Source organism: Colius striatus, chromosome 9 (genome assembly GCF_028858725.1).
Source record: "Colius striatus isolate bColStr4 chromosome 9, bColStr4.1.hap1, whole genome shotgun sequence".
Classification (NCBI taxonomy): domain Eukaryota; kingdom Metazoa; phylum Chordata; class Aves; order Coliiformes; family Coliidae; genus Colius; species Colius striatus.
In genome coordinates, this window is record NC_084767.1 from 16885718 (window position 1) to 16898371 (window position 12654).

At 46.0% G+C, this 12654-nt stretch overlaps 1 protein-coding gene across 5 annotated transcripts in view; it reads left to right on the top strand.

The window, feature by feature from the left end:
* The window catches only part of LOC104562262 (core histone macro-H2A.1), a 46866-nt gene extending 42280 nt beyond the window's left edge, over nucleotides 1–4586 (top strand). For 4 of the 5 annotated variants that reach the window (XM_062002963.1, XM_062002965.1, XM_062002964.1 and 1 more), the window contains exon 9: nucleotides 3834–4586. In XM_062002963.1, coding sequence (XP_061858947.1) covers nucleotides 3834–3999 — 166 coding nt within the window. In that variant the 3' untranslated portion in view covers nucleotides 4000–4586. Of the gene's footprint in view, nucleotides 1–2683; nucleotides 2910–3833 lie in introns of all 5 variants that reach the window. The other variant, XR_009819313.1, reaches the window with a different exon arrangement.
* Nucleotides 4587–12654: the final 8068 nt, after the last annotated feature.

Sequence of the window (12654 nt, forward strand, 5' to 3'; positions counted from 1 at the left end):
GATCTAGGCTGAATCACACAGTTGTGTGCTTCATCCTGAACAACTGCCCCTTCTGAATTTGCCATGAAAGAAGTTGGCTGATGGACAGCAAGAATATTCTTCCCATTGTGCTGTGTTGCAACACCAGATTAATTCCTGCATATTCTGTGGGTTAGGGCAGAAAGTGCTGTTGGAGCTCTTGGGTGAAGGACAATAAATAGAAGTTTCACTGGGATAATAAATTTAAGCAACTTGCATCAGACAGAACTCCAAATAAGGTTAATATGCCTGGGTGTCATTTTAAGGAGGTAACGTGGGCAAACTTTATGAAACAGGAGAAACTCTGTTACTCCACAGACTGTAGAGTGCCCTTGGAGTTGGTTGTGTGGATGCTTAAAGCGAAGCTACGTAAAGGGTCTTCCACAGAGCCCTTTTGTCTCTGGATAGCTCCCAGCAAAGAACCATTCCCAGCCCTTATTGTGAAGTAGTTGATTGGTGTTGGGAGATGATGAAACCCTGAATAATCGTGAGATTCACATGCTGTTACGAAAGCTGGTTACTGACAGGCAAGTTCTGTGTCTAAGTTCTGAGCCTGGCACATGCACACGTCATTCTTGCTCAAAGCAGTTAAGTGGCACTTTTAAAAGATGGAGAGGAATCAGCAGGCCTTGAGAAACAGATGAGGTTGTGTATTTCCCCTTTTTTTTCCTCTTAATTAGGGATAGTCAAGTGTAAATTAATTTTGGAGAGAACAGAATATGTTCTGACAATACTTTTTTCTTGTTTTTATGAAGTCAGAAGCGTTAAAAAAAATAAAAGTAAAGCTTTTAAAGACAGTGAATAATGCCAAAGGCACCACATGTATGCAGCTGTGCTAGTACAGACATCTGTCAAGCAGACATCACCCAATAAACCCACATAAACAGTTTCATTCTCTTTTATAGTTGAGGAATGGGATTACATGAGGGCAGTTCAAATAAATCACGGGGGGAAATAAAATAGCAGACTTGTGGCGTTCAGTGGGCCAGATGCTCAGCCACAGCCAGCTTGTGGCAAGCGCAGGCTGGGCGCTGTGCAAAGGTGGCCTGGAGTTCAGTTGGGTAGGACCAGCAGGAGAACAAGGGAAGGAGAGCATGGGGTTGAGCATAAAATCCTCCTGGGGGTAGGAATTCTGTGCTGAGGCTCTGGCTTTGATCTGAATTGACACTGCCCTGCCTTAAGTCTCAAACGGCCTTTTCACAAGAGCTGAACTCCGAGGAGTAGATCAATGCAAGAGGCTTCTGTTTCTTGCAGAGCACACGTGGCCGTTGGTTGAGCACCTTCTGATTTTTCTGCTGTCTCTTTGTTTTTGGAGAGCAGTCCTAAACACTTCACTTTAATCAGCTTCCCTGTGTGCACGCCTCTGAGCAGGCTGCTCCTCCTCTGTTTGCCCTGTTGTCACCACACCGCTGAAGTGAAACCTGAAGAGTCCCTCAAGAGGAGTTCAGAAGGCCTGTACTGTGATTTTGATGCTGGCCTGAGTGACAATTCCTGCTCAGGAGCAAAAGGTCTGCTCAGTCTGTGCCAGGATGCAGCATTCACAAGTACTTAGCAAGTGACCAGATATGGAGGCATGCTGGGTCTTGTCTCTTTTTCTCTATGTAAGCTGAAAGTAGGAAGTAGCTCCTAATTCAAAACTGTGCCCTCGGGTGATTATTTTGTCACACAGCTGATTCTCCCCGACCAGCTCATTTGGCTTTCAAAGAGGACAAAGTTTTTCTCACAATGCTTTTTCCTTGTTTTTGTTCCTTTCTTCAGTAAAAGAAAAAATTGGGCATTTTCAGAAGAGAAAGAAACAGCATGAGCTATTTCATGTCATTTTTGAAATATCACAAGCATTATCTTGAGGCAGCGTGCACAATACCACATTGCAGGCAGCACTACCACAGAATTGCTCTTGGGGCATATTTTATGGTCAGGTAATGTGCAGAGACACAGGCAGTTGCCTTTCTCATTCCGTGTCTTGCAGCATGTAATGAGAAGGAGAGTGCAACAGCACTTATTGTCAGAGTTTGGTGCTTCAGTGAGCAGATCCTAAGGGACGTTACACCCGTTAGTGCCAGAGGTGAGTTTAGCCCAGAGGCTTGGAATGGCCGAAGAAACAGAAACTCAGCCATCTGTGTCACCTGTGAATTGTTAGTGGTGTGAACCGCACACACTTCAGAACACTGTTGACCCTCACACACCTGCAAGTGCGTGTCAGGGACCAGGGGATGTTCAAGGGGCTCTTTACAGTTGTGTTTGGTTCTTGCTGGTAGCAGTGCTCATGTTGAGCACCTTGCAGGGCCTCAGCAGCAGCGTGGCAGCAGAGCTCAGGCCACACTCAGAGCAGCTGCCAAGGGGAGTCTGCTGTGACCCGTAACACTCACAGTTCAGGTCATACCTTTGTTCAGACCATTCTACTTGTGCTTGACCTGTTTGAAGATGAGAAGAAACTCTCTGACAAGGGCTGCTGGATGAAAATGTGGAAAAAAATTTTAAGAAGGTTTTTCAGGCTAGACTTTGAGCTTTGAAATGTGGCCATGCTGTGTGGTCACCTGAGAAAGCAGCAAGGTTTGTCCTGTTTGTGGCTTCTGAAGAAGGGAGCAGGAGCCTCTTCTTTAGGCTTTGCTAGAGGAGTAGAAGGGCCTCTGGTTTTTAAATCTCTCTGGTTGATACCAAGCAGATGTCTTTCAAGATATTTTTCTTCGGCCTGTACTTACACTGAATCAGCCTGCAATGAGAAAGGATGTAGAGAATGTGGGAAGTGCTGCTGAGGTTGGCTTGTGAAAGCCATCCAATCCCTGAAGTCTGTCCCCAGCCCTGACCCAGCTGCTCTGGCTTCCCCAGCCCTGTCAGGTGCGACTGAGCCCATCAGGAGGAAGCTGGTGGTGGTCCAGGAGGGCAGAAGGGTGAGTCACCTTCCCTCACCCTCACTTTTCTGCCGCATTAGGAAGGATAAGGGTGTTGCCAGCATTGGTTCTCACTACCAAACTGCTAGAAATCACTCTGTCATTCTTTTCAGTCTGCAGCAAAGCTGTACAACCCTTAGCGATATCTAAAGGGCAGGTGTCAGGAGGATGGGGCCAGTTTTTGTCCTGTGGTGTCCAGTGATGGGACAAGGGGTAACGGGCACACACTGGAACACAAGAAGTTCCACTGGAACATGAGGGAAAACTTCTTTGCTGTGAGGGTGAGGGAGCTCAGGCACAGGCTGCCCAGGAAGGGTGTGAAGCCTCCTTCTCTGGAGGTTTCCAAACCCACCTGGATGCGTTTATGAGCACCCTGATCAAGGGGACCCTGTTTTAGCAGGGGGCTGGACTGGATGATGTCTAGAGGTCCCTTCCAACCCCCACCATTCTGGGATTCTGTGATTAATAGTGGTAAAACCATGTTTTAGCTTGTGTCTTTTCATGCTTCATTTTCTGTACCAAGTTTTCAGCCCCTGTTTATTTTTCTTTAGTGGCTGGTTTGCTTTTGGTAGGGGATTGACTCCGCAGCTCTAATGTACACGCTACTTTCCTGAGCACTCTGGCTGGTGGGGTGCTTGTCTGATAAATGAGAATCATTGACGTAAGGTTCAATCCCTTAACGTGTGTGGGCTCTGCATTCAGCTTTTGGGAAGGCTTTTCTTCTGTTTGAACATTTTAAGTCTTGCCTTAAACAAACAAGTTTGTAGCTTCTAATTCAGACTGTAAACACTGGCTTTGTACCTTTATTTACTCTGCTGTGGCAGACGAAAAGTCGGTGCATCCCTGCAAGGCTACACCTTCAAAAGTTGCTTCAGTCAGTCTCTCTCCATTTTCTTTCTCTTTTTTTTTTGTCCCTCCTTCCAGAAATGGCTTCCCGAAGCAAACGGCTGCTCAGCTGATCCTGAAAGCCATCTCCAGCTATTTCGTGTCAACAATGTCCTCTTCAATCAAGACGGTGTACTTCGTGCTCTTTGACAGCGAGAGTATAGGGATATACGTGCAGGAAATGGCCAAACTAGATGCCAACTAAGCCTGGAAAGCTACAGTACCAGCCCCCTCTTCTACCCATCATCCTCCCTAAACCCTTAACACATTGTGAAGCAGAGCATCCCTTATTTTCAGTTTTGCTCATCTAGGGGAATAAAGGCGTGGGGTTTTTTTGTTGGTTTTACTTTGTTTCAAGAGGTTTTGTTTGTTTGTTTTGTTTTTACTTTCCAAACTGTTTTCTGTTGGCACTGATAGTTGGCATTACTGCTGTTAATGCACTGTATCCCAGGCATCGTCTGAACTTAGTGTAATCTAGGAGATTTTATAGTTTTATTTTAATGAAGTATGGATCGAAGCAGACAGCTGTTAGGAGTACGTAGTCTTTTACTTGTGAAAGAAACAGGCCAACCCTATTTTGTAACTGTGTTGTGGTGCTTTATCGATACATCGAGTGGCGTTCCTTTCATTTTTTAAAAGAACAGATGCTATAAAACCTAATTTGTGTTTGTTTATTGTCCTAATGATAAATCTGGAAGACAAAAAGAAAACCCCACAGAAATCCTGTCGTCCTTAATTATATTTACAATTTTGAAATCGTGTGAATTGATTTAGTAAAATGTTTGAACTGTTGCTGTTGTACTCTGATTAATTTCTGTTTTTCTAAACCCTGAGAAGTCAGCTGAGAGAAGGCTGATGAAGCAGGGCCATGGCGAGGCGTTTGGAGGCTGGGGCCCTGCCCTGGTCGTGTGCCTGCCTGGGGACACATGCCGTCGGCTTTCCTTCCGAGGAGCATTCAGCCTTTCCACTTGGTGCTTTGGCTCCTCCTCTTCCACATCGGACTTAATGGGCCATGCAGTTTGGGAGGCTGAAGCTGCTGAGATCAAGCAAGGCCTAGGGGTGTTTGAACTAGTTCCAGTCACTTCATATTGGCCCGTTTGAAGCCGTGCTGTGTTTTTTTCCGAGTCTTTATGAGCCCAGTTAGTGCTGGTTGTGTATCGTTTGCACAGCTGAAGCCCATACCGACATAAACCTTTACGGAAGCTGCTTGGGTTTGTACTTTGAGAAGGAAGAGGTTAAGGTTTCAAAGGCTGTTGCATACGGATGCTCACTCTGCAGAGGAAGCTCCTCCTTTGAAGTCCTTAGTTCAGACAGCACACGCTTTCCATCCCTGTTGAAAACTTCATCTGCTGATGAGCAAGGGCTTCACCTCCACGCTGGGGTGATGCCGAGCAGGAAGCAGACCAAATCTGGCTGGCTTCTTGGTTAAGCTCAGGACTCAGTGCACGTGTCCTGAATACCAGGAATTAAAAATGTGTACCTTAAGTTCCTGCACAGTTTTGGGGTTTTACTTGCAGCTTTCACCTGAACTGCTGTAAAGGAACAGCAGCAGCAGCAACAGAAGACAAACATTTCAAAGAATAGTGTTATTCTAAACACATAGCCCATTGTTAAAAGGAGAAAAAGTGAATTCTGTACCTCTTAAGAGGTGAAGTGTTTGACCATACTTTGTGCTCCAATGGAAATGTTTCAAATGGCCAAGATGCGTCTGATAGTAGCGTTCTTCAAAGAGAGCAGTTCAAAGGGCAAAAAATGTAAGTAAGGTGCAGGACTTCAACATTTTATTGTGAAATGTGTGTTACTGCAGTTGCGTTGATCCTTAGAAGGGAAACTGCACTTTCCACAAATGTCACTAGGTGTCACTAGAAGGATTGAAAAGTAGGGGAAAAAACCGTGAAGGAGCAGGCACCTGAGGAAACACTTGGTGCAAGAAGGGCCCTATTTTTTTCAGAGAAGGGGATTTTAAACAAGGAAGGAATGAGCACAAACTGAGCGTACAGATTGCAGCTTCCTTCCTGTTCTCTTTGCCCTGTAGAATATTTTGTCATATATGAAATCTCCTATTTTTAAGTGTAAAAAAAAATTTAGTAACAGAAAAAGTGTGTTTGTCCACAAGTGTTTTCAAAGCAGGTACAAGTGCAGCCTCCAATGGCATTTAATAAATATATCTTTTATACTGTCCACCTTGCTGGGAAGGTCACGTTCTGTCTTTCAAATAAGAAAATCCCCAAACAAACTGTACTGCGATTGAAATCACACAGACCTGCTGCCTCTGGCCTCCTCTTGTCTGCTTGTTTAGGCACTGGCTGCATAAACAGCTCCTTGGGATAACACTGTGCTACATGCTTTGGCCCAGCCTCTGCCAACACTTGCCCACCCTCCCCACAGCCTGCACAGACACTGCTCCGAGGTCCCAATGTCCCACGACTCTGGGACATCCCACAACAAGCTGGAACTCAGCCCTGTGGGGCAGCCCGAGTGGATCACAGCCTGTATGCAAGACCCTAAAAAGTACCACACCAAGTGACACGCATAACAAGAAAACCAGGAGAAGAAATCCCTGCTAACTCGTGCACTGTGGCCAGGACACTGTTACTCTGGGAATCTGCCCAGCGTTGTGCTTGTTGTCACTAACTGTGCAAGCTCCATTCACCAACAAAGTAATCACACTTTGGGAAGGCCACGTTGGAAAAAGTCTCAGTGAAAGTGCCTTTACAGTGTGGTCTCTTATTGGTAAGTCCATTATGGATCTCAGAAAACGATGGTTAAAATAGACATTCCGTCTTGATGGCCAATGAGTTGAAACCACTGCTCCTGCCTAGAGAGCCCAAGAGCCTCACTGCTGCCTCCAAGCCCCTGCCCGGAAGGTAATGGCCACCTGTACACCTCGCCCTTACAGCTGAGCTCCAAAACCACTCCCCTGGGTAAGGAAAGCCCTGCAGGGAGGCTGTGCTGGAAGAGCTCTCATGCTCTGGCCACCACGACAGGCCAGCATTTTAGAAAGAGGTTTGGCACCTGGGCAGAGCAGTGGGTTTCCTCGTAATGCTGGTCACTTAGCCGGTCATTTCCAGATCCTGTTGGATTTCCGTTTGCCACATGTATGTTTTCAAAGCAACGCCTGCACCTGGCATCTTCAGGTGGCATTACAGCCCTAAACATCAGCGATGAGACACACACGTTCCTTTCCAAGCCCACATTCAATTGCTCCTGTGCTCTCCTTCCCCAGGTATTGATCATTCTTCCCACAGGCTACTCAGCACTCAATCATCTATGTAGTGACCTCCCACCTCTGCTACAAACTGAGAGGCCGTTTCATAGGCTCCCTGTGAACCATCCCACTGCAGGAAGGCAGCATGCAACACGGTGACAATGCCCTGACAGGACAGTCTGGGGCAGCTGTCCTCCACAGACTGGTCGTGAACAAACGCTTCCATGTACAGCGTAGTTACATCACTCAAGGGCTCACTAGGAGCAGCATCAACACAGTTCTAAGCAGAATATGAAAATCTAAAAGGTAGATATTAATGGTGAGGTAGGACAAGTCGTAAGCCCTCAGCCTCCAAACGCACTTAAGGGAGAGGCAGTAAAGTGACTGTGGCTTCGTGTGAGTGGGGAAAGACTGGAGTCAGACCCATTAGATGTGAGCAAAGCACTTTCAGAAATGCTCTTTTTTTCCAATAAAAGGGAGAATTAGCAACCTTTCTATTTGTAAACTCTCTGACAACCAGAGTGCATAGATCCACTAACCTGAGATATTAAGAATTCAGAGCAAGTGCCCTAGAAGGGTAAAATAACAGTGCTCAGACAAAGCAGGTGTATATGCAGGCTGAGGGAGCAGTAGCCAAACAGGCAAAAGTTTGCAGAAAAATAAGGCTCTGATTGTCCAGCATTCATTAACACCAAGTTTTTGTGAGCTCCCTTCCCCTTGATCCAAGCTAAAATTGGGGTTTCTAGCCCGAAAAAACAGCCTTGACAGGAGCTGCAGCTGCCCTGGTACATGAAGGTCAGGTCTGTAGCCTATGGTAACTAGTGAGCTGCTCTGCGATGGTTTTAGAGAGGACAGTAATACCTAAAGTTGCAGCAGCAACTCAGAGGGAGCAGCATAATTGATAGGCCTGAAGAGTGCAGGTAAGTAGAAGGATTGCATTTATATCCCTGGTATGAAACCCAACGGGAACCAGGCAGCTACACACTGGCTAAAGTGCTTGAAAATTGCCACCGATTCCTTTTTGTGTCGAGTTCTTCAGAGATTTAGTTCATTCCTCCGTAGAATCCTATTTAATGCCTCCCCAACTCATGTTTAACCATTATCACTGGCAACACGCTCATAAATGCTTCTTCCTTGTCAGACTCCACGAGCAGGAATCCGGGGGAGGTGATGCTGCTGTTTCCTAATGCAAAGGAAGGAGCGATGGCGTTTCACAGTGCAGCCTGTGAAATCCCAACTCTTCCACACTTTTTCACCAGCCTGGTTAATGGAAGAAATTTGATATTTCTGTACCTTGAAATGACTAGCCTTCTTAGGCTTAGGAGAATAAATTAAAGTTGAGCCAAAGTATGCCTCAGCTGCAGCGATGGGCAGATTGATTTGCTTTCCATCTGGGAGATTAAATTCCACTGCCAAAAAAAAAAATGGCACCAGCATAATTAGCTGTCAGTCAAGTTGCAAAGAGACAGACTATGTGGGATAATTGAAAGCCCTGCAGCTTCTCATTACATCCTACGGTAGCCCGATTTGCAAATTTCCACCTTGAGGAGGTTCTCCAAACATGGCCAGGGTTGTACTTACTCCTCCTGGCACGTTCCTCTGAGGTGAAACTGGAGTATTGTGCAGGGACAATGCCATTCTTAGAGCAATTTCTAAGTAATTTTAAGTAACTTTTGTTTAACCAGAGATGGTTGTAGTATATTTGTCAACAGCCCCACTAAGCTTTAATCACAAACCCAAAGAGCTGGAAGAAAATGGAGGCCTTCAGCTCCTTTCATGCCCAGGAGACACCTTTACTGGCAGAAGTCATCCCTCCTTTTTTTCTTTCTTGTCCATCCCTTCATTATCCTCCCTTGTGAACTCTCTTGTTCAGCAAATTGTAATTATAATGAACCCATCAGCATACATTAATACAAACATCTACGTTTCATAAAACAATCAACTCTTCTTGTCATCCACCATTTCAGGAGGCTTATGCCAGGAAAGTTTAGGAGAGACAAGTAGCTCTGAGGATCAGCCCGAGCCTTCTGAAGGCTGTGGAGTCATCTAGGCACTGGGGCAGGAGGCAAAAAGGTCCTTAAAACATGTCACAGCTTTCAACCTAAAACCATAGGGAATATGCAAGACTGATTTTCCTCTGAGTGTAACAGGAGCCAGCACTGCCTGCAATCCTCTTTAGGGTGAGATGTGCTTTCTGTCCCTCTTCCCCAGTAATTTCCTTACTCATTGATAAAGGAAAGATTAGGTCCAGCACACTCACCAATACTCTAGTTTTTAAGATGAAACAATTGCTGCCAGCTCCAGCCAAGCAGCTCGGCCATTCCCATCTCCCCAGGGGAGGAGGTACCTGGGCCACTTGCCTTCAGCTGTGCCTTATCACCTCTGCGCTCATCGAGCTCTGATGTATGAGAGTGGGAGGGAATGGGGAGGTTCTGTGGGCTTTGCCTGGTTTGGGCAGCTTCCGAGTTCTCAAACGAGGAAAGTAAGTGCTTCACACAGAAGAGGGAGCCAGTGTCACACCTCCCACACGGCTCCCAAACCTTTGGGCAAATAAAGCCCAGCCTAATACACTAATAACTCTTCTTAAACCAGAGCTTTCATTATAAAGTGTAATTTATGTTCACTTTTAAGAGCACCACAAACCTGAGCCCTCTTACAGGCACGAATTTGCCTCTTGCCTCCCTGCAGCACTTCTTCAAAGCCAGGAGTGTTTCCAGACCTGACGGGACTCACTGGTGTGAACTGGAAGCAGAACTGGGAACAGAACAGGTGGTTCATAAAATGAATAAAGCTGAAATAACCATCTCGCTGCTGTCATGTGGTGGAAAACCAGCTCAGCACTAAAGAGCAAGGCAGAAACTGCAGAAAACAGTGCAAAACTGATTATTCGGGCTCCATCAGAAGTATAAACACAACAATCTCCTCCTGGGTCTACAAGCAGCGAGTCAGGGTTTAGTAGCCAGCCAGGTCTCCTGCTGGCTTGTCCTCCTGCATGTCAGGAAAGGGGAAGTCGCCTTCCTGTCCATGCACAATGCCCCTTTATGATTTATTAGACAGTTCTCCTTTTTTGCCTCAATTACTCACTTCAAAAGGGGGTGGAAATGGGACATTCCTAGCCCTAATACTAAATGCATGTAGTCCATAAAAAAAGAAAAAACGCTGAAAAATGTTTAAAGGGAGGGTGCTTAAGTTATTGCAGCCCTTGGGAGCATTAATGTATGTGCCAACAAGTTACTGTATGTGGCTTTAACATGCTTATTTATTCTGCTGGCAATAAAACTCTGTCTTAAATAGTGCCAAAACCTGTTTGCCATGGCAACTCCTCATCACACATGTGTTCCAGTAGTACTTACAAGCACCTTCTTAAAGAGGAATACACAGTGAGATGAATGGGTTGTGACCTTCAGGGCATTTTACAAAGTTTCAAGCACCCAAGCAAATATTACTTTGGGCTGAAAGATTTCTTCCAGGTATTTTTTTCTTTTGGAGTAACCTTAAGCAGTGAAGCAAAGCCTGTTCCTTGCTCACTTCTCTTCAAGTGGAGTTCTAATGACTTGGACAAAGCACAGAGCCTGGTGTGTACCTGGCAGGACTCAGGTGTTGCCAGTTGGCTGGGCAAGCACCATAGAAATCAGCTGGTCTGCACTGCAGCTGTTTCTGGTGTAATTAGTCATTCTTTGTCCTAGCACAAAGAAATAGATGTTTTCCTCCTTCCCATCACACTAAATGATTGCTCAGTCTAGACACTGGCTTTTAAATCCAAGTGTGCAGGTGTCCATCGTAAAGCCATGGGATGCTGAGGTTACGTGTGCCAGTTCTGCAAGTGCCCAGCACAGGGTAGGGTTCAATTCTGGGTCCTTTTCTCACTGATTACTATTGTGCCTTGAAGGCAACTTCATGTCCCACAGCACGGGGAGATGCACCCATGGATCCTAGCACCAAATGATGGTTTTGCCCTCAAAAGCATCCTCTGGCTACAGAGCTCTGCGGGGGAATCTCAGCAGGAATGGAGGATCCTCTGGCTGCTTCCCTCAGCTGCCTCATTGTGGTCTCAGCCAGATAGAGGACTGCATGGAGGACACTCTCCACAGGCAAATTCCCAGTGGCTCAACAAGCAAAGCCTGACCAATAGCAGACATCTTTTTTATTATGGTTGGTTGGTTGCTCTGCCAACGCATCTGTTGTGCACAAGCAGCAGCAGTGGAAGGAACGGCCAGGCAGGTCCTGCCCAAGGAGTGGGGTTGCCTCCAGGAAGGCTTTGTTGTCAGGATTTACCCCATTTACGCTTCCTTCTCACCTACTTCCTTGTGTGGGGTTCACACACTTGTCCTTCCCTTTTCATTTCAAAGCATTACTGTTTCCCAAGCCCTTGACAGGTCTGTGCATGGGGACACTGCTCTGCTGCTCCCCGGGTCTGGAGAGGGCAGCCTCTCTCAGGTCACGCACTTTCCCCAGAGGCAAGAAACTTTCCTTAGACCCTCACCCACCCAAAATCTCTATCCCAGGCCCAGCTGCATGTCATGGGGAGGGAGAGGGGTGGTCCCAGCAAGGCAAGGCGAACATCACCAGAAATGGTTGTAGAGATGTTCCTTCCTGTAGTCAGGTCCAGGGAAAAGATTTCTCCAGCACCTGGGAGAGAAATCCTAGAGAGCACCAAAACACAGTTGTTTTAAAAATAAACAGATGTATATAGAGCAAGAAAAGAAAACAGTGTATTCTTAATGCTCCATTATTAACGGTGCTCAGAAAGGGATTTTCTGCTTTGCTGGAGCATGTAATAGGCTTAAATAAGAATCCCTATCAGAACATAACTTTAATTATGCAGATAACATTTTGTTCTTGTAACGACAACAGAAATGTTCACAATCTGCATTGGTTACCCACTTCTATAAATAACAGAGATGTCTCTCAACTTGGGCTTCAGTAAAGGCCACAAGCGTGTCACCTTCACAAACCGCTAACCATGTCAGACTCCAGGCAAATAACAGTGTTGTCTTGTGTTTTTAGTGAGGTTTTCAGCTCCTGACAGGATTCCTGAAGCAGTAGTGCCAGGGATGAATGCTGATTTCCCAGCCCCATGCTATTAGTTCCCCATTTCAGCACCAGCTCAGGTGTGTCTTCTTGATGCCCAGTGAAGCCCGTAGCAAGAGAGCTCACCTGGGGACTGTTTTCAAACACCTCAGTTTTGCTGTCTCTCCCAAAACAGCAATACTGCTCCTGGAAAAACATGCTGATGAAATACCCTGTCTTCTTTCTTTCTTTCTGCTTTTCTCAGTGACTGATCCTGTTTGTGATCCCAGTGACCAACATGGAATACAAACACAGCACTTCCAGAGCTGCAAATGTAAGTGACAGGACACAACTCAGAGTTTCCAAATGTACAGAAACAAACAAACTGTAACAGCTCTGTGCAGTAAATGATTCCTTCTGGTAAACTGTGACCTGCTTCTGGGCTATTGCAGCAAATGTGTTTTACTACTCTGGCAGTGGGCTCGATCCCTTCCACAGTAAGTGTTGTAAACAGATACATCCCTCGCTGGGGAGCCGATGCTGGATCAGCTCTGTGCAAGTTAAAATTTGTGCTGAAATCTCCTATTATGAACACTTCTGTCATATCTCACAGCTTCCTAAATCCCAACTGGAAAACATCTT